This window comes from Numida meleagris, chromosome 10, assembly GCF_002078875.1.
Source record: "Numida meleagris isolate 19003 breed g44 Domestic line chromosome 10, NumMel1.0, whole genome shotgun sequence".
Taxonomy (NCBI): Eukaryota; Metazoa; Chordata; class Aves; order Galliformes; family Numididae; genus Numida; species Numida meleagris.
Genome location: NC_034418.1, coordinates 4,238,585 through 4,264,310, shown reverse-complemented (window position 1 = coordinate 4,264,310; position 25,726 = coordinate 4,238,585). Strand labels below are relative to the sequence as shown.

At 37.7% G+C, this 25,726-nt stretch overlaps 1 protein-coding gene across 9 annotated transcripts in view; it reads left to right on the top strand.

Annotated features, from left to right (window-relative positions):
- Positions 1-25,726, top strand: part of FTO (FTO, alpha-ketoglutarate dependent dioxygenase) — a 232,702-nt gene that overhangs the window by 88,260 nt on the left and 118,716 nt on the right. For 5 of the 9 annotated variants that reach the window (XR_002442136.1, XM_021408379.1, XM_021408378.1 and 2 more), the window contains one exon: positions 12,986-13,110. Coding sequence is in view for 7 of the 9 variants with exons in the window: in XM_021408379.1 (XP_021264054.1) it covers positions 12,986-13,110 (125 nt within the window). In the remaining 2 variants the exon portion in view is untranslated. Of the gene's footprint in view, positions 1-1,862; positions 4,145-4,174; positions 4,417-12,985; positions 13,111-13,976; positions 14,464-25,726 lie in introns of those variants that run through there. The other 4 variants (XM_021408380.1, XR_002442138.1, XM_021408385.1 and 1 more) reach the window with 4 other exon arrangements.

Genomic DNA, 25,726 nt, shown 5'->3' with positions numbered 1-25,726 from the left:
AACCTCATGTTTTTCATACAAATTTAGGTTTTGGTGAAGGATTATTTCAATAAAACTAAAATAGCTTAAGTTTCTGAAGTAAAATACGTAGCATCTTTAGAGGTCAGATGTAGCTGGAACTTGAACAGCTGTACAACATGCATCCTAGATTGTTTTTAATTGTCTTCCCTTTCTCTAACAGCAGTAATTCTTGTTTATATTGTCAAGAGCCTTTCTACCAAGTACAAGCGCACCATACTTTAAGGTCACATGCTTAACCCTACTGCATGGTCACAATGTAAATGGGCGCCCTTTGTTTTCATTAATGTGTGAGGGGTGGATGCAAGGCTGTTCACAAGGCTGAAATAACTTATTGTAGAAGTGTCTTAAAGAAAGCATATTTTGTCTCCATACCACAGTTGTTTAGCATTACTCTTGTGCATCCATCCGGCAGCCAGTTTGGTAATGGATTTTGTGTCATTTTGTTCTTTTGTCCTGTGATACTTTCTTTGAATTCACCTCAAATAATAAAACCAAAGGTTTTCCTCTTTCCTAACACCCTAAATGTAGTAAACAAAGCTTGAACTGATTTTTTTGCCTTTACATGACAGTTTATCAGTCGCTATTTATGCATTGCTGTAGAAGTGTAAAAAAAAAAAAAAAGTCAAAGTAATTTAAAAAGTTAATGCTCAGTGCTTTTCACCGGTTGAAAAATGAATAAAGTATATCCTTTTAAAATGGTTTCAGGAGATCTCAGTAAGTTTTGTGCTTTTCTATCTCTAGTTACAGGTATGGAGGAAAGATGCAGTTAAAAATCTTCTGGGTTATTTTGGTTTTGATTATCTGGAATTGGCCGTGAATCCCAATATATTTGGAGATTTCAATTACCATTAAAATATGTGACTGACATCTGCAGTTGGTGTAGCAGGTCACAAAAAAATTGAAATTGTGCTTTTAAATATGCTTTACTCCGTCAAAAATCAGACTGATTAGTTGGATATCTTAGTTCTAGGCTGTTTACTTTAGTTAATTTATTATTTTGGACCATTAATTTAATGTCATCATGTCTACTTCTGAGACGCATGGATTTATACCAGTGTGTGTATAAACATGCATAAACCAACACAGTGTATACGTGTGGGTATCCAGTGTGAAGAGTTTGACCAAAGAAGGTTGTATGCTATAGAGTTTGTGTGTGTACCATATGATCAAGGTAAGAGTAAACTGCATCTGTGAAAGGCTGAAACAATAGCACAAGCTTATCGCAGCAAGTTACTGTTCTGTATACTGCAAGTTGTAGGTTAGTACAAATAGTACCTTGTGGATTCTCAAATCATCAAGACACAAATTATTTTTGTTTACCAGCTTGCTGTTGAGACAAAAATATGTGGCTTTCTGAGACAAGCATTCTTAAGTGTGAGGTTAGGTTCACAGTATTGGGTTGCTGTATTTTAAATCAGATAAGCCCTGAAATTTTATTTGGTACGCATCAAAAATTGCATAATAACATCTCAAACTAAAAATTGTAAATGGAAATAAAATAAACAAGAAAAAAAAAACACTAACCCACAAATTCCAAAGTCTAAATATTGAAGGAGGAAACATTTTTTATCAAATTAAATGTTTTCCCCTTTAAGAAGAGGAATATCTCTATGTACGATATGAACAGTTTGGATTATCATTCATGTAGGTTATCTCTCTTTTTTGTGAACTCCAAATACTGTGAAATATGATTTGTTCTACGGTGTTGTGCTAAAGCAGAATGTAAAGTGCATAGGCAATAATAGTGCTGGAGACGTGGAGCTGTAGTAGAACTGTTCTCTGCTGAGAGAACGCAGTTCAAACTCTCCTCCACTTACTGCTAGTTACTGCTTCTGTTTCAGAAGACTGGAATGCTTTCTTCATTAGCTTAGTGGAGAATGTCTCCATTGTGGCATGCCGTCACTATGTGTCTGCTAAGGATGCTTGGCCGGTATATACTACTCTGCCATTGGCATTGCTGTAACTCCTGCTGGTGAAGTCTCGGATCCTCCCCCAGGGTGTGGAGGTGATCATTCAGCCACCTCTGACCTCTCTAGGCTGGACTTTGCAGCTGAGCTTCAGAGCCGCACTCTGATTCCTGCACCTACAGAAGAGAACATGAGGGCACGGTGACATGGCAGCCAAGTGCTGCAGCACGCTGGATCTGAACAGCTTGTTGCAGGGTGTAGCAAACCAGACTTTTCCAAACGGTGCCATTTGTGAGCACATCATGCAAGTGACCCACGTGCTGAATTACTGGACTCTTCAGCAGATGACTTTTGATTCAGAGTGTAATTGGTGTGCATATGTGCACGGTGATCTACTGGTCGTAATGTTTGTTTTCTTTTTTAGATGTATGAATCTTATGGTAAAGTTTATTTTCCCTGATTGAATGATTTTTCACTAATGAAAATTGTTTAATGATTTTTGAGTAGTGAAATTCTCAAATACTTGACTATTCAAGCTGTTAAATCCTTCTCCAGTGTTTATCTGTAAAATGTGAATGCTCATGGAAAATGAATATGACAAAATCACAACATTTAGAGCCTAATTAACTGAAAATATTTAAGAAAAAAGTGTTTTGTTTGTTGTTGTTGTGTTCTTAATGCACTAGAAGGAGACAAAGTAAATGTTAAAATTTTCTAAATTGATTTATTTTTCCCTTGAGCTACTTCCTCATTCTACCCTTGCGTGTATCCTTATAATTGTTGGGTTAATTAGTTGATAATCTGCCTTTTAAGGATGAAAAATGAACCTTTTATTTCCTTTCTCCTGAGGAGATAAATTAATTACGGAGAGCTTTATTGCTCCATTCCTCAGAGCGCAAAAGAGAGCAAAAATCCTTCCCCAAATTCACAGTGAAGTGAAAACAAACCCATATGAGAAAGAGACCAGGGAATACCAATGGAAGAAAAGTGGTGCTTTAATAGCAGAGACCATTGGCATGCTGATACTTGTCATTCGCTCCAATGTCCATCTCTCCAATGGAAGGGAAACACGGGCAAAATCCAAACATAACTCTGTCAAAACAGCATAATAATTGGCCATGGTTTGCATTAACCAGTTTTATAGAATGTGGATTCTACCGGTGTATCACATTCAGAAGAGTAGTAAGTAGTGAGAAGAGCTCCCATCCCATGGCCTGGTGGAAGTGAGTCTGTGCACTGTCCCTCCTTGGAGCCCAGCGAGGCTGTAGGGTGAGCGCAGCAGAACCGAGCCTGCAGGTGTGCTGTGTCTCCTGTGTGTGCCTGCAATGGAGCCTGCAGGCATTTAATCTATTTGTTTTAGGAGGAGGTTCTTGTGTCAGAAAAAAATGTAGATTTCTTTTGAGCCAATAAGTTCATAAATTTGATCAGACATTATAAAGAAACGTTATCTTATTATAAAGAAGCATTACCTTAGTTAGCATCTTACATGTCCCTGGACTACTGAATTCATTTTGCAGTTTTTCTCTTGTCAAGTATAAATTTGTGTTGCCTATTACAGTGGTCAGACATTCACCTTTGTCACCCATAATGGGAAGTTAGTGTCCATGTATGTAGTGGTGGGATATGTATTTCAAGATGAAATAGCTTCGTGCTCTGTTGGGTCAGGATGGAGTGTGTAAAACTTTGTTCCTACATGTTCTAAATGCAAGAGAAGGAATCTGTATTTGTTCTGTATCTGAGGCAGTAGCAACACGTATTTTGGGTGACTGTTTGAGTGTTAACTCAGTAAACCTGTCGGTATGTGCTTCTTGTCAGTTCCTTTTTTGTTATTGTTGTTGTTTGCTTTGTTTTGCTTAAATTTGCTACTGTGTTGTATTTGTTTCTATGCTTGGGCTGCACACCCTCCATACTGTGCTGTCACCATTTTCAGGGCTGTATATGAAATGTATATGCCTAGCACATTCTTTTAAACTAACAAAATGGGAGGAGGAGAAGAGGTTAAATCAATTGCCTACTTTTTGGTTGAGGAACAAAAATCACAGCTCCCAGAAGAGTATGTTTCCAAACACTGTTGTCAAGATCAACCTATATGAATGAGTGGTAGTGTCCTTCTTGCTGCTTCACAAAATTCTATTTCTCATACATTACATGAATAAGCATAAGATACCAGACTTTGTTATTTTATTGTCTGTGCTCTTTCTAGGGGCATGCTCTAATTTCTTTTTCTGTTCCTTTTGCCTTGACAGCTAGTATGTACTGCTGCCCTTACATGAATATGAATGTTAAATCTACATGAAGGTGTGCTGTGGTGTTACTGGGGGTAATGCAACAGTTACTTGTACCAACTGTGACAAATCTTCATTTCATAAACAGTTTGGTGAGAGTCCCGTTATCATAGGGTTATTCATAGACCCGGTACCTTTAGTACTGTGAGGATGATAAAGGCAACGAATCCATATGTCACTGGAAGATACGTGGCTATTGTATATTCTGAATTGCTACTCTGCTCTGCCATGTGTCCTAGACAAAGCATGCCCCCAGGCACTTCTGGACATAAGTGGCTTGCCATTTCATTTGGTTGTAGCTAGCAGCTTCTTCATTTTGCAGTGTTTAACCCATTCCGTAACTTAAATCTCTGTACTTTAAATTATTTTGATAGTACTAGCGGCACCAAGAATATGTCCCAAATATTTGCACCATTTTTTACAAGCAATTGTGCTAAAAAGTATTGTGGTAAAGCGGTGGGTGGTTTGATGGTAACAGGTGGTGACTTACGTTCAGTGAACATTAGTGTTTGAGGCTTTTCTGTAGGAAATAGATACTGGGATCTGTTCAAGGAAATCAATGATACGGCAGATTGCACTTTTAGCGCTGGCACTGAGAGTTGCAAACAAAAATGTGACTGTGAATTCTGCATAGCTTACCGTACTAAGGCTTCGGTGTAAATTAGATGAGTCCAAGCCAAGTCTCACTTACATATAGAATTATTTCATTGGAATTGGTAAAATTATGAGTGTTCAATTCAAACTAGTATTCATTTCAACTAGACTTCACTTAGGTTTTAGAGAGATGGCATTACCCACTTCGGGCTTTGAAGCCCATAATTTTTCCTTTTTTTTTTTTTTGCCCCTAAATTTATATCATCTGGTGATGTTAATTTTGACATGCAAAGAAAATTACACTTCCAGTGTTCTCTTTTGAGTTTTTTCAGCAAGATCATTTATATTACAGTTCTTCTATGCTTAGAATGTGCATAATTGGTGGTGAAAACTGTGTTCACCAGCTGAGTGAACTCATGCAGGCTGTACCCAGTGCGATTCAGTACTGCAGAATGTAAGCTGTCCCAAGAGCTCATCAGTGGAGTGAGTCTTGTATTGCATCGTAGCTCAACTGATTTCAGCGATAGTGAATAATCACTGAAGCATATACTGCTGTGCAGTTCTTCAGAACTTAAGTGTTCAGCGTAACTACTGTTTGCATGTGACCAAAATGGGAAAAGGGAGGTGTATACAAAGGAGTGAATTATTACAAAGAGCACTTTCTGCTTCAGTTCTTGTTCAGAAAACATATGTTCAGCCATGCAGGCAACAGTTGGAGTAAAGACACACTGTAGGTTTGGAAACAAAAGGCATGTTCTTTTCTTGCATTCACAATGTTTTCAAACATATTCACTTGTTAGGGACTAGCCTGTCAGCTGGATCTTCTTGCAAGCCTGATTTCTTTTTCCTGACTTCTTTCAAAAGCTTTTTCCCCCACAATGTTTTACACTTCATATAATCCACTATGCATGGTAGGCCTGCTTCTGTCTTTGTGCTATTGATGATTCAGACAGAGGTGGAGGGGCCGTGCTCTGGGAGAATGTGGCTAAAGGGTAACCTTTCACTCACCCATACATCTGAAGGTGCTAAGCCACTCTTATTCCAAACATTGTGAGTGGGTCAGTTGCTCTTTCTTGATGAGATGAGTTACACTTCACTTTCAGAGTGCTGCCAAACTGGTTAGTGCAGCAAAAAGATTTTGAAAGTGCTGTTCTTTATACTTTTTTTTTCCAGACTTTCAGATTATCAGCTGTAACTGCATTGAATCATCCTGTAAAGAAAGTTCTCTCTCTGCTGGAAATTCATTCAACTTTGTTCTGCCAGAATAACCTAAAGCTGCTTGGTCATAGTTTTGTTTCAATTCTTTTTTTTTTTTCTATTTTTTTTCCAAATATGTAATTCAAGACTACAGTATAGGTAGAATTATATAGGCATAAAAGTAATGGTTATTTCCTTTCTCATGTAGGAATAAGCTCTGCCTAGTTTAATTTATGACCTTTAAACTCACATAAGTCCAAAATGTACTGCTTTAGCTCCACAGGTATAGTTAAATGGTACAACTTTCTAGTGTAGACAAGACCTAAAGTTTTTATGGAAATGTCTAAGTGATCTACTCTCTGTAGGTTTTTCTAGGTCAAACTACTCATCTATCAAGTCAGGTATTCATCCTTTGTTGTCAGCAGCGAATACCTCAAAGAGAGACAGAGCTTCCTACATTTTAATGCGTGTAGGCTTGTTGTATTTAGAGCTTAAGCATATGTCTAACTTCAAGCATTCTACTCCATAATTGGGTTATGTACTTGCTTAGGTTAGATGTGCTTAAGTGCTTTTGCTAATTGTGTGCTACTGAGTATAATAAGAGAGAAGAATCTGCATTTTGGCAATGGTTTCAAACCACAAACTTGAGACTTTTTTCCTTTTATCCTACAAAAATAATTAAAAAAACACTTTCATAAGATTTTCTATTCTCTTGTATTTTATTTAAATACAATCATAGTATTTGACTCGAAGACAAACTGTTTCAATGTTGGAAGTATTCTATCTACTTTAGCATCCTTTTAAACTCTTTGTAATAACTTACTCTTGTGTGAATTTCTCATCTTAGAATATGTCAATGTTTGACGTAGAAGGAAAAAAAAAAAAGGAGAATGGTTATCAAGTGTTCTGCTGGCTTGTGGATTATTCACATATTGTGTTGGAGAATTGAATTCAGTAGCCTGGGAAATTACCACTAATGAGTGTCCAATGATTAGAGTTTCCCACATAAGGTCCTTCAGAGCATGAGGGTAACTCAGACAACTAGAAAATCCACAGCCAGGAAAACTCTATGTAAATATTTTCTAATGGAAGGTGCCAGCAAATGCATCCTTGCCAGCATACGTCAAAACTGCCAAAAGATCTGTGAGGATAGGGATTAACTTTTTAGCACTGTCATCTTAAAAGCCTTGACAGGGAAACATTATTTAAACGTTTGTCTTGACTGAATATGACTGAAAAGATGTTAACGGTAGATAAAACTAATATAAAGTAGTTAATGATAGTGACACGTATTCAGAGACTGCAGCTTTTTCTTTTCATTGAGCTCTGTCAGATATCCCTGAGAATACTACAGCTTTAAAATAAATTGGCCTTCCTTCTCAAATGAAATTTGATGATTTGTCTCCAGTTTGATAAAAGAAAGCACACGCTATATTGCTTTCTTTCAGGAATTTTTTTGTTTTGTTTTATAGGCTCTTTAAAAGTAAATTATGTTTTAGATGTTGCACTGACTTCTCTGACTCTCAGGAAGAAAACAGTTAATAATAATTTCTTCCCTTTCAGCTCCCATGAGCCTACCTTCATTGTACAGTTTGCGTATAACAGCTAGTAAGAGTAGAATGTACTGAATCTTAAACAAATCTATTAGGATCACGATGGCAAGAAACTGGTAAAATGGCAGGAAAAACGAACAATGATTTTGTAAACCCTCCAAAGGTCAGAAAAAGGCTTTCAGTAAGTATGCAGAGGCTAGAAATCAAATCCCATTTCCTATCATAAGAAACCAGTTGTTTTAGCAGCAGTGGTTAATGTACTGTATGTGAAAGATTTAAGACTAGTTGGAAAGCTTTGCTTCTGTTTTATTAGGCTGCTATTGAAAAGCCAACAGCATAACTTCAACTAGGTGCTTTGAGATTTCTTAATGGGCTGTCAAGGGCAAGACACCAGGTCTGTGCTATACTAGCTCTTTCCTGTACATTAAAACAACAGGGGCCAAATGATCATATACAGAAGTATGAATTACTTGATGCTTTCTCTGTTCCATATGGTCAGCCATGTCTTTGGCAATTAATCATGTACAGAATCAGTTGAGTGCTCTCTGAAGCATTGAAGTCAACATTTAGTTGTACCTGTGCCAGTGGGGGCAGTGGGGGTTGCAAGCGTAAAAGAGCAGGATGAGGAGCTGCTGGCGCCGAAGCCAGAGCAGCTGGCTTCTATAAACAACACTTTTTTTCCTTTTTTACCTTTTTTCTTTTTTTTCTTTGTCAAACATGAGCCATTTTTCACTATCATCCAAAACATGAGGTTGCTGAGTGAAACTGTGATATCTGGCATAGTGGATTAATAAACAAAAGGCAGAGAATTGGATTTAAAGTGTCCGAATTGCTGGGTGATAACTTAAACCATACTGGGTACTTACACATATCAATGAATATGGGTGCATTTACTCATATTTTAAATAAAGTTTTTTTTAAAGTAAAGAAGAAATGAGCAGCGGTTTGTAAGCAATTACTAGCTTTTTTATGGCACGGAAGTTATGACATGTTAAATTAACGTGGCTTAATAGATTTCAGGTTCTGTTTTTCTCTGAAAGGCACAGTGTTCTGGTTTTGCAGACTTTCATCAGGAAATTTTTTTTGCACTAACAGTACAAAGTCACAAAAATAATGAGAAACCAAAAGACTTAAAAGTTTTAGTCCTGTTTACGCATTTCAAACTTGATGCTTTTCCTTCCTGTATTAATTATTGACTACTGAGACATGACTGCCACACTAAAGTAGAATTGATTAATAAATATTCAGAAGCCTATCCTAAAATTCCATCTTAAAGTGAAAAAAATTTATTTGTTGACCCAATAAAGGGGGACCAAAAGATGAACTGTCCCAAGTGCCACTTTAACTTCAGATTAGACTGAATGCTAGTTTGTTTGACAGGATATTAGGCTTCGTGTGTCAAGTTATAGACTTCTCAAGGTTAGAACCATGTTTTGAAGGGAGGAAAATCAAACCTTAAAATACTAAAAAGGTACCAGTGTGGTAGTTGGAGTGGTTAGGGGTTCCTCTTTTGTTCATTTTTTCTTTGGTAGTGGCTTATTTATGTTCAAACAAGGTTTCTTCTGCTATGTATGAAGGAAAGTATGACTGTAATCCTGTTATTATAGCTATAACGTGTGTATCCTAAGATGAGTAGTAAGACATGATTATAAGAGTTTCTGTTCAGTCCCATGTCACTGATACATTTTGTCAGCGGGAATGAGATGAATATGATAGTGGTCTATTAAAGTCTTGTCTATTGCCTTTTTAACACAATAAAAGAAGATGCCCTGGTGGTTGCTGCCAGGTATGTCAGTAGAGCAATAGATTTATTGCCATTGTGTCAGAAAGAAGGTAAAGGATATAATTTGCTAAGCAGTCTTTAACGTATGAGACTGTATTGCCCGCTGATATATTTATATCCATATATATATATATATATATATAAAAGCATGCATATATGGGTTTGGGAAGGAAATGCCCTTAATGCATTAATAGATCTGTGAGGAAAATTGAGGAAGATGTGTTTGAAAATGTTAGCAGTAGTGCTTACTAAAGACACACGCTGACCAATAGGACGAGAAGTTGCTTCCCCCAAGTGATAAGCAATTTGCTTAATCACATTTCTTAGCTTGTCTAGGATATGTTTTTGCCAGCTCAGGAAGCAGAAGAAAGAAAGTTTCAACAATCTGTAAACATTACCACCCTCAAGAATCTCTGTGAGCCCAAAGATGAGATAAGACAGGCTGTAGGGCTGGTTGCCTTATTTGTTTATTCTGCTGTCCTGTGGTCCCAAGTGTGCTGAACAGCACTGAGCCGGTGCAGAGTCCAGCGCAGCGATGTGAAGGCTTCACTCAGCATCGTGCACAGGGGGCCTCTGCAGACAATTATCTGTCATTAAAGAGCATTAAAAGAATTGAGACACGGGGTCAGATTTTCTTTGATGAGATGTGCAACTATAGTGATGTTCAAAAGAAGGTCATTCCTGCCTTTAGAGCAGGGTGGTATTGGCTGGGTTTCTGTTGGATTTTTATCAGTGTTGATGTGAGGAAATGGCTTTCCCAGCTGATAAGATCTTTGACCGAGTTTCTTGAACCCTTGACCTTTATCAGTCAAGGTATATATTGAATCCCCTTGTTAAAAATAAATCCCAAAACAAGTTACATGGAAAAAAAGAATCTTTCAAAGGAGGGTGTTTTATAATATAATTTTACCCAAAATGCTGCTTTATCTTTTACAATTTGGGATTTTTACTGAGACAATAAGAATGACAAGTTATTAAGAAATGTCTCTGTAAAAGCTACATATCAAACCCTGCACTCACATTCCAGGTAACCTTACTGCCCTTAGCACTCATAGGAAACAAGTAAATCAGTTAAATTGCTACATATCGTTGTTGTATGTTGCTTAATAGTACTATTTCACCCTTAAGGTAGCCACGGCGTGCTCGCAGGGCTCAGTAAAGAAGCGTTTATGATGTCTGTGTCAAACTGTGTTTGACTTTGTCTCTGTACATCATCACAGGACTGAAAGGCATTAGTAGAAGTCTGGTGCAATATAATTGTTCTCTCAGTAAAAATTAGAGTCTGTTCAGTGTCCGGAATTATGACATAGCTGTAGGTGTAGGGGACTTTACGTAGTACCAAAGTTGCAGTTTTGCTGGGCTGCCAGCATTTTTGCAAAAGCATTACATGACTGAATCTTTGGAGAAGTGGTTGCCCATCTTTGCAGACTCCAGTGGCATCCTCTTTTCCTTACAAACTCCCAGTTCTCTATGATCTGTGCTTTGCGGACCACTTACTTAGGAGATCTTGATGTTTGTTGCCTGCAAATGACTATACTTTCAGATTTGTCAGGCAGAGCATCATTAATCTTTGTGGCTTTTCTGCAGTCTTGGAGAGAAGTAGACTTATACACTATCACCAGCTTTCCCATCTCCTGTGGATTTCCCTATTCCATCGTGATTAATACAGCCACCCAAGAATTCTGAAAGGGAAATCCTAGTGTGCTGTGCCCTAGTGGTATGGCTAGTCCGATGGTGCTATTATACAGAGATAAGCTGAACTATGGTGCTTTGTCAAAAATCTTATCGTACAGCAGATATAGCCTTAATAGTCGTATGTATTCTGAATGACAAGGGGTGTTCCTTTTCATCTGTTGAAGTATGTACATGTCTTCATCTCATGTGAGTACGTTTTGAAGACCTGTGCAGTTGCTGGAGGTGAGCTGAGGATCAGCGTTGTTGAAGTTGACAGGTACTAGAGCTTGTGGAAAAGATGTTGTAGGTCAATGCAAGGGAAACCCAGGTCAGAGAATCTTATCTGAAAATACTCCCTGGCTTTTTGTTTGCTTTGTAATGTCATAGCAGGGTCAAGAATGTGATCTGTACAGAGTTATGGACATTTGGTGTGTTTTTTGTTTGTTTTTTTTTGTGCGTGCGTGTGGTGGTGTTTGTTTTTGTTTGGATGATGGTTTTTTGGGTTTTTTTTTTTTTTGCCTTTTGGAAAGCCAAATAATAGAAAAAGGAGGAGGAGGAAAAGGTGGATGCTTTGTAGTCTTTGTCATCTGATGTTGGTGAAGTGTTTTCCTGTCTATATGAATTAATACCTGGGATGCTTGTCGTCTGGGACCCTTATGGTTCCAGTGCCACTGCTACTTTACATATCCTAAGTCTATAATCTGCATATTCTGTCTTCTGGAAAAAAAAAACAGATTTTCCTCTTTTACAATCTGATGATAATGATGATTTATCTTACAGAATCCCTGGAGGAATCTGTGTGTACATTTGGGCCAGGCAGACTCTAAAGGGAACTTTGATGAAGAAGTCTATATGCTGTGCCTTCTGGTTATGTTGTTCCCTTAAGAGAGGCCACGCTGGAGGTAGCAGTTACAGCTAGCAGTGATATTTCAGTTGTGGCTTGAAACTATTTTTAGCTTCCTTTTCTGTGGAAAAAACTAGGTTTGTGTAAGCATTCTGCCCATTTAGTTCCATCCTTCCCAAAAGCATTTTGATACTTTGGTCTGTTTGTAAAACATGCTAATGACAATTAGAGCATCAAAGATAAATGAAAATCAGTGGCTGATTAAGGTGAGAAAGGCAAATATATTATTTCAAATGAGTGAAAAGATTGCAGCTTGGACTCTGGTTCCGTTGTAGTTGGACATCCAGCCAGCAGAGGTCCACGGCACAACTGCGCACGTGTTGGTAGAGATGGGCATCAACATGTGCCATTTTGTCATGAGGGAGTTTGAGTTTTCTGGCTGGGTGATGAAGGACAGATCTGCAGTGTTGTTGGTCCAGCTGTTAATGAAATGTTTTGAAAGGCCAATATCTTGTGTACTTCGAAGTCTGAGTGTAATTCTACAAAAATATTATATATATATACAAATATATATATTCATAAATATATATGTTTTCCAGCAATTTGTAATGTATTCCATAAATGAAAAAAGGGAGAGTTTTGCTTCTAGTTTACTTAAAAATGTCATAATAAGGTGAAAATAGAGCATGGGTACATAATGAGAAATATCTTTCAGGAGATACAATACAAACAGGAATTGTCTTCAGCAGGGTAAAAGGGTGGGAGGGAATCTCCCCAAATGCTGTAGTAAGGCAAACACTTCTGATATGATGTGATATAAGAAAATGTTTAAAAGAGAATGGAATTATATCTTAAGAAAATGAGAGCTAGAATGCACAATGTCTTACTGTGTTACTTAAGGCAATGGGATTTTAAGGTTTACCTTATGTGCCATGTACATTGATTAAATACCAAATATATGGTGGCTATTTCTAACCATCATTTACTGTATTGATTTGTCAGCGGTGGAACTGTAATAAAAAAAGTATTGATTTACTGTCCTTATTTGCTTATGGGCTTTTTATTAATTTTACACATTGTTTCCTATTTCCAGATTATAATTTTTATGTGATTTTTTTCCCTTTAAGACAAGCCTGGTCCTCCAAGAAGTTAGAAAAAAGGAACAAACTGAAGAACAAAGGAATGAAACCATCAGCTGCTTACTGCTAGTTCTTACTGAGCGACAAAGGCTACGTAATGAATGGACAGCAAGGTGAGAAAACTGGGAAAAATAGTGAGATATTGAAATTAGAAACAAGTCTATAAAACATAGTTCTGTTGAACCACTTTAGGGGAGGAAAAATGTACCCCCACAAACTGACTTTTAAAGCAAGTCAAAAGTTTTACTTTTTAACTAGAGTTTTTCCTTGAATGGAATAATTAATGCCTCTGCTTCTGACTTCAGAGTTACTTTGTGAGGTGGAATGCTCCTTTACTATGCTTATGTAGTGCAAAGTAGGCGGTATAACTACTTGAGGATTGCTATTGCCTTAAATAGTCTTAAGGTTTTCCTTTTGCTAGTAACAATATGAACAATACTCCCAATGGGCATGGCGTGCAAAGACATGCTCATCTTGTCTGTTTTCTTCATGATGCTCACATTTCTTGTGGTGTCCTACTTGTGTTAACCAGATGGTGTTGGGTAAATTGGAATATCTCTTGTGTATTCCTAGAGTTCATATTGTGCAACTGTTTTGTTATACTGAAGTTCTTAAATTGAACATATTGTCATGGCAATAAAGCAGGTGATTATACTAAATTTTTTAAATCTATTCATCTATGTATTTGAAAGTTTATACTACTGTAACGTAGTCAGTAGAATGCATTTGGAAACAGGTACATCATACCTTTAGTTCTTTCGTAAATAACTGAATTCAAAGAAGAATTTATTTTGTATGCCACCTTGTGTCTTTCCAATGTCTGTCTTCTTTTTAGCTACCGAGTTGAAGTCACCTTTTACATATTTCTAAAAACTTGCTTTTTACTCACATAGTAATCTCATACTTTTTCTTATTTATGATAAATAATTACATAAAATATTTATTACTCTTACCATTTTTTTTTCTTCCAAATGCACAGCTTCCTATAAGACCAGGAGATGTCCTGTGTTCGCAATGAAATACAGCTTTTAGTCAAACTGCTCTTTGAGACTTGGTTAATCAAAATTAGCTTTTTATTTGGTATGATTTTTGACCTACACTAGACTTAACAGTTAAGAGTTCTGTATTTTTTTAATATCTAATTTAGGAAATTTCCTGAAACTTCGGAGATCGACTTTAAAAAGTCAGTTTTAGATATTGGTTCTGACACTTGCCTGGTTTTTCTGTTCTTCAGTAATTGCATTGCATGGACTTCTTAGAATCATAGGTTTGAATTGGAAGGGACCTTGAAGACTAAAAGCTTTAGTTAAAAAAAAATAATAATAATAAATAAAGATTACTGCATAGTAGCACAAGTTAGATGCTATAATTTATAACTTTGCTTTATTATGGGTATATGATGTTTATTGGTAATCAGTTAAAATCTCATGTCACAAAGAGCTCAGTAGGGTGAGTCTATGATATTGTTCATACTACAGTGTTGATTGTGTTTCCTTTTTATGGAATTAAAGGGAATGTTACTGTTTGTGGGCTCATTTGATTTTGCTTGTTGGTTCTCTGCTTGGGTTGTTTTTTTGTTGGTTTTTTAATTTTTTTTTTTTTTTTGCCTGCTGCCACCATATTAAATAATGCAAATAGTTTTGACTACATTGGAAATGGAGAAAATCACTTAAGGCTTTTCCAAGGGATGCATGCATCCTTCTTGTGAACCAGAACAGAAAGCTTTCTAGAGGTAGGAAAAGCCTAAGCAATCGTAATGAGTGGAATATCTTTTTAGGTTTGTTTAGTTTAACAATAATTTCCTAATATGCTAAGTCATCAGGAGGCATAGCAATCAAGAGTCATTTAAAAGTAATGTGGTTACAGTGTTTCTGGCCTCTGCTTTTACAGTTCCCAATTTAATCAGTGACTGGAGCCAGCGGTGCAGTTGTATCCGCAGCCTTGTCTGACACAGAAATGCCAAAGCTCTTGGGTGGGGGCCGGAAAAGACTTAGAAGCAGACAAAGTGCAGGCCTCTTTGAGACTAAACACCTGAAAGAAAATTTCAAGAGCATAGTGCCTTGAAAGTTCTGAAAGAAAGTGTCCTTTGAGTATTAAATATCCATAATCCTTTTTCTTTCCATTTGATGTTTCCCATCCCAGTGACCTATCTGAGTCTCATCCATATGATCTGCATGAACAGGCTGTTACAATACACCTCCCTTGGTTTCATCAAAGCTCCAGCGAGATGTCTGGAATGAGGCACTGGCTGTGGTAGCCATCAAGCAGCAGTGGTGAAAGTTATAAAACGTCCGCCGTGGTGCTGGCGGGGCTGCCCATGTTTTAGAGATCAGCCTATTGTGTACTTTGGAATTACATGAGAAAAATGTGCTTGGACAGGAAATAATTAGCACTTGTCAAAGGGCAGGCAATAGGTTACAGTATTTTACTTTCAACAGGCTATCAGTGGATCAGCTAGATTAGATAATAGAATTTTTTTCCTCTGGAAGTTAAATACACATGACTCTAATTACCTTACATTGTGCATTAGAGAGCACATTATGAACAGTACAACTCCAAGAAATTTAGGTCAATGAAGGGAGGGCATCTGGCAAAATCTTTACCCACACTCGGTCTTAGTAGAGTTAGGTAGGCATTCTGTTCTGTCATTTGCTTTTAAGTCATACTGTTTCTGCATGTTAGCCAATTGCAAATACTCTGAGCTCCTATTTCAGCACATAGTCCAATCTGCCCAGTAGCACACTGAGCATTACAGCCTGCCCTTTCATATGCTATTTAGTCAAAGATGCCATTAGTACCTTAGATAACTGTGCAGGTCTTCCAAGGATTTGAGCTGTTCAGTGCTGAGTGGCAGTGATCCCAAATACTTCAGGTAGGACTCAGTGGATGTTCTCTAAGTGTTAACAGAAATGGTCCAGAGTTCCTAAAGCCTCGGATTTGTTTGTGCTGCGTGATAGTGCCTGATGGACAGGTTGTTATAGCTGTAAAGAGCTGCTCAGCCCTTTGAACTGACCCCTTCCCGACCTCGGCTGGAAGAGGTGCCCCCTCAGCACACTGAGAGCGGGGAGCCCAGCTCTACTGTAATGAACAGGGGGTCAGGGAGCAGCTGTGGGTTTGGGGCGAACCATGCAAACCTGCCTAGGCTTTTTTTTTTTTTAACTGTATGATAATGAAAATTGTTACCAAATTATATGGAAGTTTAACAGCAATAGTGGGAAAGAGAGGGTGGAGTCTGATGCATTGGGTTTGATAAATGAAGTGTGAAGTTACCCATCTGGCTCTAGACAGCCCTCTTTTACTCTACGAAAGGGAAACATTTAAAAATAACCATGGTACATCTAGAATCAATGACCCATACAGAGAGCTGGAATAGATCAAGATTTAATGGTGACTGTGGAAGAAATTATCATTTGAAAAGTGAGACAAAGGATGAAAAAGTACAGTTCAATATCTGCACCTGATTCGTTTTCAGAAAAGATCTTAATATTTTTAGTCTGCTAATGATGCTATTGGCAATTTTTTCTATTTTACCTTTTAACTGGAACCAGAAAAGTTGTTGTTATCCTAAAGAAACAGTTTGGCTAGAAAATAATTAAAAAAAAAAAAAAAAAAAAAAAAAAACAGTACTTGAATTTCTGGAGAGAATGTGTCACTTTTCCCTGACAGTAAAAGACCAGCAAAACTGGGCAGCATGGTTTCATTAAAAAAATTCTCTCATTTCTTCTCTTAAAACAAAAACAAACAAAAAAATACTTGTATCAAGTTATAATAATATTGCCTTTAATGCTTGAGTGTCATACTCTCTTTAATTATTAGAATTTTTTTTGCTATATTTTTTGAATAAATACAATTACTGTGAAACTAGTTTTTCATCAAGCAATCAACAATAAATGAAATTAGAGGATAATGTTTAACTACGCTGAAAGTATTAACTCATTGGAAAAAAACACTTAGTGAAACAATTTTTAAAATAAGTCTTTCATGCAAAAAAAATTATTAGTCTGAAATGGTTTTATTATGAGGCAGACTGCCGTCCATTATGCTGTTTCACTGAGTGAAATTTGCATCAGATCTCTAAAGGGAAATTCAGCCAGATAAGGGAAAGTGTAAAGCTTTGGATAAAGATCTAATGAGGGGAAAAGACTGATAGGAAAAATTTATGATAGTAATATTTTCATAGTTGTGCTAGTTAGATTCTGGGATCTTAGTAGAGTTCTCTCTAATCCATCTCATAATAACAAGTTGATATAGTGAAATCAGAATAAATATTCAGTAAATAATTTGGACCAAAGTAAACACAAAATTCTCCCTGTTCATGAGATGGACAGCGGAAAAGTGTTAATTGATCATTTCCTGTAAGAATCAATAGCTTAAATCCTCGGCTCATTGAAATGGCACAGTGAAAAAAAATCTATTTTATAAGGTCATTGCTACAACATTTGGTAGATCAGATGAGTGTGTCTTTTAAGAGTTGTTACATTCTTCCGTCTTTTCATAGCCCTTCAAAAAAAAAACCCTCTTACTCATGACAAATGGTATGAACTTCTGGTTTCCAGTCTATCCCCAACTATAATTCCTTACTGTTTTCTGGTTACCATACTTGCTTTTCTCCAACCCTTCTAGGAATATGTAGATCACACCATTCTTTTACATCCCAATATAAAGGTACATATTTTTTTTAGATAGAGTCAATGCTTGTCGTACTGAGATACCTTTCAGCAGTGATGCATGGATTACTACACAGATATTTTATATGTGAATATGTTATAACTCTATTCATAATTGTCAGTGCATGGTGTGAGAATTGAGTCCTAGCCTGCAACAGTCTTGTTGGATTCAAAGAGCAAAAGAGAGTGTGAGAGTAGAATCCTAATAAAATACCGTGCACGTTAAACAAGACACAAACAGGAAGATTTTGATATATTTTGTTGTTTTCTGTTTTGAAGAAAAAGTTGATTTTTTTTTCTTGCGCCTAATCTCTTTCATACGTAAGAAGGTAAATGAGGTAGATCTCACTCTTTGCTCCAGCAGGAGAAAGTGTTGGATTACTTACAACTGCTTCGGGTTGTTTACAACTTCTGCAATTGCTGTGTCGTTAGAATGACAGATTTTTTTTTTCTTTTGGGGAAATCCATTGTCCATGTTTCTGAAATCAGTAGGGATCTCCACACATAAAGCTGCGCGAGCTCCAGTGGGATTTCTGTAACAGTTGTCTTCTCTGGACAGTGAGTGTGTCAGTTGGAATGGATACTCAGTAAGTTAGCAACAAGCATAACAATTAGCTACAAACTAAGACAAATTTTGACTTCTCTTTTATGAAATTATGGGGGGTGGGAGGGAGGAACACAACAGATTTGGATTTGTTTGATATTTTGTCTGTGTGTGTGTTCTTTAAAAGAAGAAAAACTATTCAGCACCCATTTTGAAAGTGAACGTATGTTGTGACTTAACTGCTGCTGCTGAGTACTGTGCGTTACTCAAGAAGATGCTTTGAGGCAGACCGAAAAACAGCCTCGCAGCTTTTACATGAGCGTAGGAAACACTGAAACTTCAATGGTCAGCTCTCCTGCTGTAGCCATGCTCAGACATTAGCTGCCCTGGCTGACTTCTGACTTTCCTCCAGTTGCCTATTACGAGGTTGCTTTGCCTCGTGTGCCCCTCCCTGCTCTCTTTCACCTATGTTTTGTGGTGGGAGTCTTTGAAGCAACACAGCTTGGCATCAGTAGTAGGTACGAGTGCTTCACAGAACATTGGAAACGCTGCTTGATTAAATGCTGCTCTTGAGCAACCACTCTTATTTTCTTTAAAACTTTTTTGACCCTTTACCCTTGAAAAACACTTTATTTACAGGCTTGGATATTTACAGAAAATTCTACATCTTACCTTGTGATGTCATCATAGACGCAGCAGATACAGTGTAAAAATGCTCTTCGATATAAGGACTTGAAGCACGTGATATAGGACAGTCTAGTAAGAAAGTCACAGAAGTTCAGCTCTGTGTGTGTGTGAGTCTCTTCTATTATGCCACTTTGCAAAGGATTGTTTACACTGAGGATTATGTTACCACTTTATTTGAGTTTTAATGCTCCATTTCCGAAAACCATGAAGAGATGCATCATCCCATACCTGGATAACTACAGGTTATTTTTGACATATCACTCTTTGGATTTCATGCTTTTCTTTTTGATATGTTGGAAGGATTTTTCAAGTGACACTTCCAAAACTGACAAATGGCATAAATTTAGTCTTTGTTTATAGTGCAATTGAAGTTTCCCAAACTAAAGTGATAAATAATTTTCCCACTCTACCAAAGTGCACTTGATTATTTCTATGTTTTAATAGTTGGCCTAACTTTTTGGAAGGCTTGAATTTATTTCACCTGGACAGGCCTTTTAAGTCAGCATGGGTGACATTTCCTTATTTATTTAAGCTTTTGTGCTCGCAGTACAAGATAGTTAGTGTTGTTTTTCCAGCAGTTTGACAATGATTTGCTGACTACCACTGGGAGATCTGAATGCTGGAGATGGAGATTATTGCGTTTCCAGACTGCAGGATACTGGGGAGCAAATAGATCACAGAGGTGACAAATTTATAATCTGTGGAGACAAAGTGTTAGCCACATCATCAGACAGTTGAACCACAAACTAGTGTTAGCATCAGCTGTCATCATTCCTGTAAGAGAGAACAGTGCATGCCAGAGGCAAGGGAAAAGAGGCAGGGAGAATCCTGAGCATTGTGCAATGCTCCACAGCTACCCATTCTAGCTAAAGGCATGATGTGTTGCAAAGAGAATGAAGAATTCTCATAGATGTATTTTGCTTTATCCACTGAGGTTTCTTCTGTACTGCAGTCATGGTATGTAGTATGCCCCAAACACAGTTTGCAAACTTTGTAAAAATCAAAGCTCTGTCTAAAAATACTCATTTAAAATTAAATGAGTGTAAAGATGGAATTCTCTCTCCCATTTAAAAAAAATATATAGATATCTTATTCAAGTGAGACTTTTTTAAGGTTATTTTAGAGCCATAATTGCCACCATTTAATTCAGATTTATGATGAATAAAGCTAAATGAATTTAGTGAAATAACTTGTATACATTACCAATGCAAAAAAATCAGAGGGTGACAAAGACTAGACCTAGACCTAGCCAAATGACATGCTTATGTCATTGCACGAGACGTGTGAGCAGATGCTTACATAAGTTCATGACTTCAGTCCTAAATGCTGTCAGCCCTGTGTTATTAAAGTTTTTCCATATATATAGAACTTGATGGCTCTAGGGATTGGTAATGAAATACAAAGCCTTTTGTTTTCAGGTCAGCGGTTCAAATGTGGTTCAGGTAGATAGTGCCAAAGATTATTCCCATTGGATATCTGTGTTTGATGGCCTATGTAAAATGCATTGGTTCTCCAATCCTTGTAGGCAGGTGTGTATATCACGTAAAGCAACTGTTACAGCTGACACTAATTGGTACCCTTGCCGGCATTCTGAGAGCAGCCAAAAATTAAATGGCTGTGGAAACTGAGCAAGATACTGTCAGTGCTTTAAGCTGCCTTGAGCATGGATGTGAGGTAGCAAGAAGCCAATGGATATCAAGGCTGTCTGAAAGCAAAAAGAGGGTTGTTGGTCTTTCGCATCGCTCTGTATTTTGACTTGCACTAAACGTTAGATACACATACGCAGATAATCATGTACTGGTGAGAGAGCTCCATGGGAAGCCACTGGGCAATGGCAACAGCATGGATAAGAGGGAAGTGGAATCCAGGGATAGGGTACAGGTGTGACTCATCAGAGAAACTAGGAATAACTGGAAAATAGAATTATAGGTATTACTTATTTTGACTTCTAATGAGCTCTTTCTGGCATTTTAACTATTTGTTTTGGCTGTATTATTTTGCTATTTATTTTGTTTGAATTTTCAATTCTAAATGTGTAATTGCTGAGGAATTCCTAAATTATAAACTATGATGATGTTTAAAAAAAGCTCACAAAGTTGGCATTCCTTCCTCTTGAGATGTTCTGTAAAATCAGAGATCTTAGGGAGCTGTTACATAGCCTGCGTCATTTTCATATTCTGTCTTATTTTTGTAAACGACAGCAGCCCCAAATGAGATGCATAAGCAGCTGTAGCAGAAGAAAATCCCACTGTAGATTACTAAAAAATGTGAGTAGCTTAGCCAACTGAGAAGACTTGTAGAGGTATGCAGCACCCCAGCTTATAATTCATCATCTTTAATTGTATTTCCACATCGTATATTAGAGATTATTCAGCCTGGGTGGATGGTGCAGCAGGTGGGACTTGTAGGTAAGAAGAAGGTTGAAGTAGTGTGGCTAAACATCAAAAGTATAATTTGACATTGAGATAAATAAGTGAACTAAAAAGATAGCATGAGTTGTATCCAGAGGATTAACTGAGAAGCAGACTTTCCAAATGCAGAGTTTGGGGAGGAGGCTGGAAAAGGCTGTCAAGTACTGAAGTGAAAGCAGTAATACCAAGAGGAAAGAGAGAATTCAGAAGATTTTTAAGGTCTGCAAATAAGAGCTTGTTCCACCCTTTCTACAAAGGTAAGCTGAATGGTTCCATCAGATATGCCTCTGGATCTGCTGAAATTAGATTCGGCTCCAAATTATGCTGGAGAAGGTTTTTGTACAACTTTATTATACCGTGGTCTTTCACTTTTTACCAGTTGCATTTGAGTAAGTCAGCATTTTCACATTTTTATTTTTCTGTTCAAAATTATCAGTCAACTTCTGACAAGGTTCCCTGGCCTACCAGGTAATTTGTGAGTGTTGTGGTTTAACCCAGCAGGTGGCCCAGCACCACACAGTCGTTCGCTCACTGCCTCCCCTTCCCAGTGAGATGGGGGAGAGAATAAAAGAAAAACAACAAAGTAGAACTCATGGATTGAGTTAAAACTATTTACTAAGAGAAAAGGAAAAGAAAAATAGTTACGACTGTATATATACACATTTATATAAATGAGTACTTGTGTATAACAAGTGATACACAAGTAATTGCTCACCGTGCCCTAACCAATCCCCAGCTAGACCCCAAGCAGCAGAAGAGAGCAAGACGAACTCCTAGCCCCTTCAGAACTCCTTCTGCTTGATGTCATATGGTATGGAATATCCCTTTGGCCAGTTTAAGTCATCTCTCCTAATTCTGTTCCCTCCCTGCTTCTTGTGTCCTTTGCTGTGCATGGCCTTGGCTCTATACAACACTGCTTAGCGGGCAACTGTAAACACTGGTGTTGTTATCAACATCTGGTTATCACCTGGAACCAAAACATAGCATCATACCAGACACTCTGAAGTAAACAATTCCATCCCAGCTGAAACTAAGACAGTGGGAATTATGGAAGCAGTACTGATCTTAAATGAATCTACACAAACCCATAACATGAGAGAGTTATTTTGATCGGCCAGGTATCATCATTGCAGTAGATATTATTCCTGTTTGGATCCGAAAATAAATGTTTGGTTATCTAAAGTGAATTTGCATGATTAGAAATTCACAATTTACGATCTGGAATTTTCAAATATTAGACGTTAAAATTTGCCATTTCTGCAAATCTTCCTGTCAGTGCATTGATTTGTTGAGTAAAAAGTTAGCAAATATTTTAACAGAATTTACCATCTTTTCCTATTAAATTGGTGCAGTTATTCTACAGTATCTGCTCAGTTTGCTTTCCCAGTAATATTACCAAGCTTCCTCTAAGCTGAATAAAGGAAGTTCTTTCTCTGTTTATTGAGCCCCAAACAATATTTCAGTTTAATTTTAGCAGTAGGGCATCTAGTAATGATGATGGTGCTATAGGACATGCTATGTTTAATAAGGCCAACATTTGGTCTTTCTGACTTCTCAAAAATCTGATTAGAATTACTTTCAACCTTTTAGTAAAGGTGGATTTGAAAATGTGTATAGGAAATGAGAAGTAATCGATGTATTCACTCATTGGCTGTACATCATTCTATTTTTTAGACATAGTTTACCTGTATACGGCTTAATTATCTTATATTAGACCATTCTGAAAGTACTTAAGTACCTGGCCTTCTGTTTATTTTTGGAGATGTGTACCAATCCTAAACCCAGATCAGTGCTTCAGAGTGGACAGGAGGTTGGAGGAGAGATGGAAGATTTCAGAGGTGTGAGGGTGTCAAGCTGGGGAAGATTTTAACTGTTTTGCTTGCCTGTAGGTGACACTGTTGCATCATTTATCTGTACATTTTCACATATCTTGTCCAGGGACAAAAAAAAAAGTTTCATTAAAATAATTTGAGAGACAATCAGATAAATACAGTACACTAATGATTCCTTAAGCCTTTGTTGAAGCGTAGAGTCCTAGATTCAGCTAGATTAATGGCGTGTTCTCCTTCCCAAAGATGGCAGCAGTTCATAATATTATTTCTGATTAACTAGCTCACTAGCATTGCTTCTTCAGTGCGGTATCCCCTTGACAGGCAAGGCGCTAAAAGGATTGCTCTGCATGTTTCTGAAGACTAATGTAATAAACCAAGATGATAATACGCTGTTGGAAAAAATATCTTAATTTGCTGCTAAGTTATGGCAATATAAAGTCAAAATGTTTTTCTTTACTCGAGTCATTTAAATTAATAATGTGTGCCATTAAGTGAAATCTCACAGAGGATTTTTTCTTCTTTGCTATTAAGTATGCTGGCTGCAGAGAAGATGAAATATTCTGTGAGGCTCGAGCAATCTTCTGTCTCTGAGCTGCAGTGTGCCTGCTGCCAGATGTTCAGGTGCTGCTGCTGCTGCTTTGACATGTATATCTCTTCCAGGCAAAAACCAATATATACATCAGCCCAGGTGTGAGGTGGCCTTGCCAGGAATCCTGCCTCCTCCTAGCTGCGACACTCGTCCACTCCCTGTCAGAATGTGTACCTTAGGAGGGGATTGTAATTAACCCCTGCAAAGCGTGGGTTTCGCTGAAGTGATGTGCGCGGTAATGATATTGTTAGGTTCCTTAATTTCCAGTTTCACCATCAATTATGCCATGTGTTTCATCCAGTTGGTGCTACCCTCCCAGTGTTAATTATAACCTACAAGACTGTTACAGTTAATTTTATGGCAAGCATATTGTCTCTTCAAGGCTCCACGGCAGCTCATAAATTATCTTGAAGGTAAAATGTAACTTGGGGAACTAGTTATGAAAATTCCATCCATCTCGCTTAGGAGGTGCAGCTGCTACTGTCAGCTGCCTCGCCACCGCGTTGTGAAGGAATTACGGTGGGTCAGGCCTGGCGGCTCGGCCCGGGCTGTCACGGCACGGGAAGGCTGTCCTGGCCTGTCAGACAGGGGCCTTCTGCCAGTCCCTGGTGGCTGCGCTCCGCAGGCAGCAAGAGGCAGGCAGGGCGAGTGGATGGTCCCCAAGCTGTCTCTATTCATTACTTTACAGAAACTTGCTTCAGGTAGGCAGGTACGGAGACCTTGCCACCGTTGTCATAACGTTAGGCATCATCTGCAAAGTGCAAGATGGATAACTCTATAAACAACTCACTGTTCTGCTGGGCTGCGGCAGCCAGGAAGGGTGATTAGCGCCGGGGCCGCACATGAAATAGCTCGCTGGTTTGTAAAATGACTGCAGGTTTAATTGTCGCAGCCGCCTGGTTTGGAAGAGCACATCTGCCTGCTTCTATTTCACACGGACAATGTGAGGAGGTGCAATTCCACTGCGAAGCAATTTGTGTTAGAGCTTCACATTAAGTAAATTAGTGTGGTTCTGTACTGGAATTAGGACATCTGTGTGTCCTGTTTTTTGCTGAAGGAATTGCAAACACAGATTTTTCTATTTTTTTTTTTAAAAGAAAGCAACCAAGTACTCAGAGCAATGAACTGAGCATTCATTGCTACTTACATTTTTATATCTTACATTTTTATATTAAACTTGTATTATTTCTGCAATGCCCTATTCTTCTCTTTATAGCAATAACGTAAGGCTACCATAAAATATAATGCCTTACTCTGCTATCTCTTCCTTTAATATTTAGTATTTCAATAGTTCTAAATGCTGTTAAGCTTTGGGTGTTTTTTTAAGAATGAAACCTCAGTACAAATCAAATTTCCTGTGGAGCTTTTTCCCTTCCACTCTTTTACTTTTCAAAAGGACTTCTGTGTTTACAGTGCTGTTTCCTAACCTCATTTACAGCTGGGAGGGCACATGAGAAGGAGCACTGAAAGCTGACACTGAGCACATTTCCATAGGCAAACGCTGTGCAGATGTGAATGTACAGACCATTGTGAATGGGTAAATGTTGGGAATTCAATTGAGGAGAAAACGATCCAACACAATAATGAAAACCAGGAAGGATAATGCATCTAAATATATTATTATTCATTTGTTTTGACAGTCTTCATTCAGTTTAATGATTATTACTTCATTTTAATTATTGTTCATTTTACAGTGACATTTTTTTAAAAATAATGCTGACTCTGTAAATTGGGTCTTCTATACATTTGCAAAGTAGGAGAAAAAGGCTGACGAGAGAGTGCATATTAGTACACTTCTAATCCACGTTCATTGTTGCTTTCCCCTTGGAATTTACTGTAAATGTGCCTTGTAATGTCTTTTAGACATTCTTTTCCCTGAGGCATCTCTGTGCATTTCAGTGTCTGCAGAGAAGCTCAGAAGTTTCAACTGACCAGAATGCTGTATTTCTGTTTGTTTAGCTTACACAGAGGAAAGCTGTGCATTAGGCACAGCCATGGG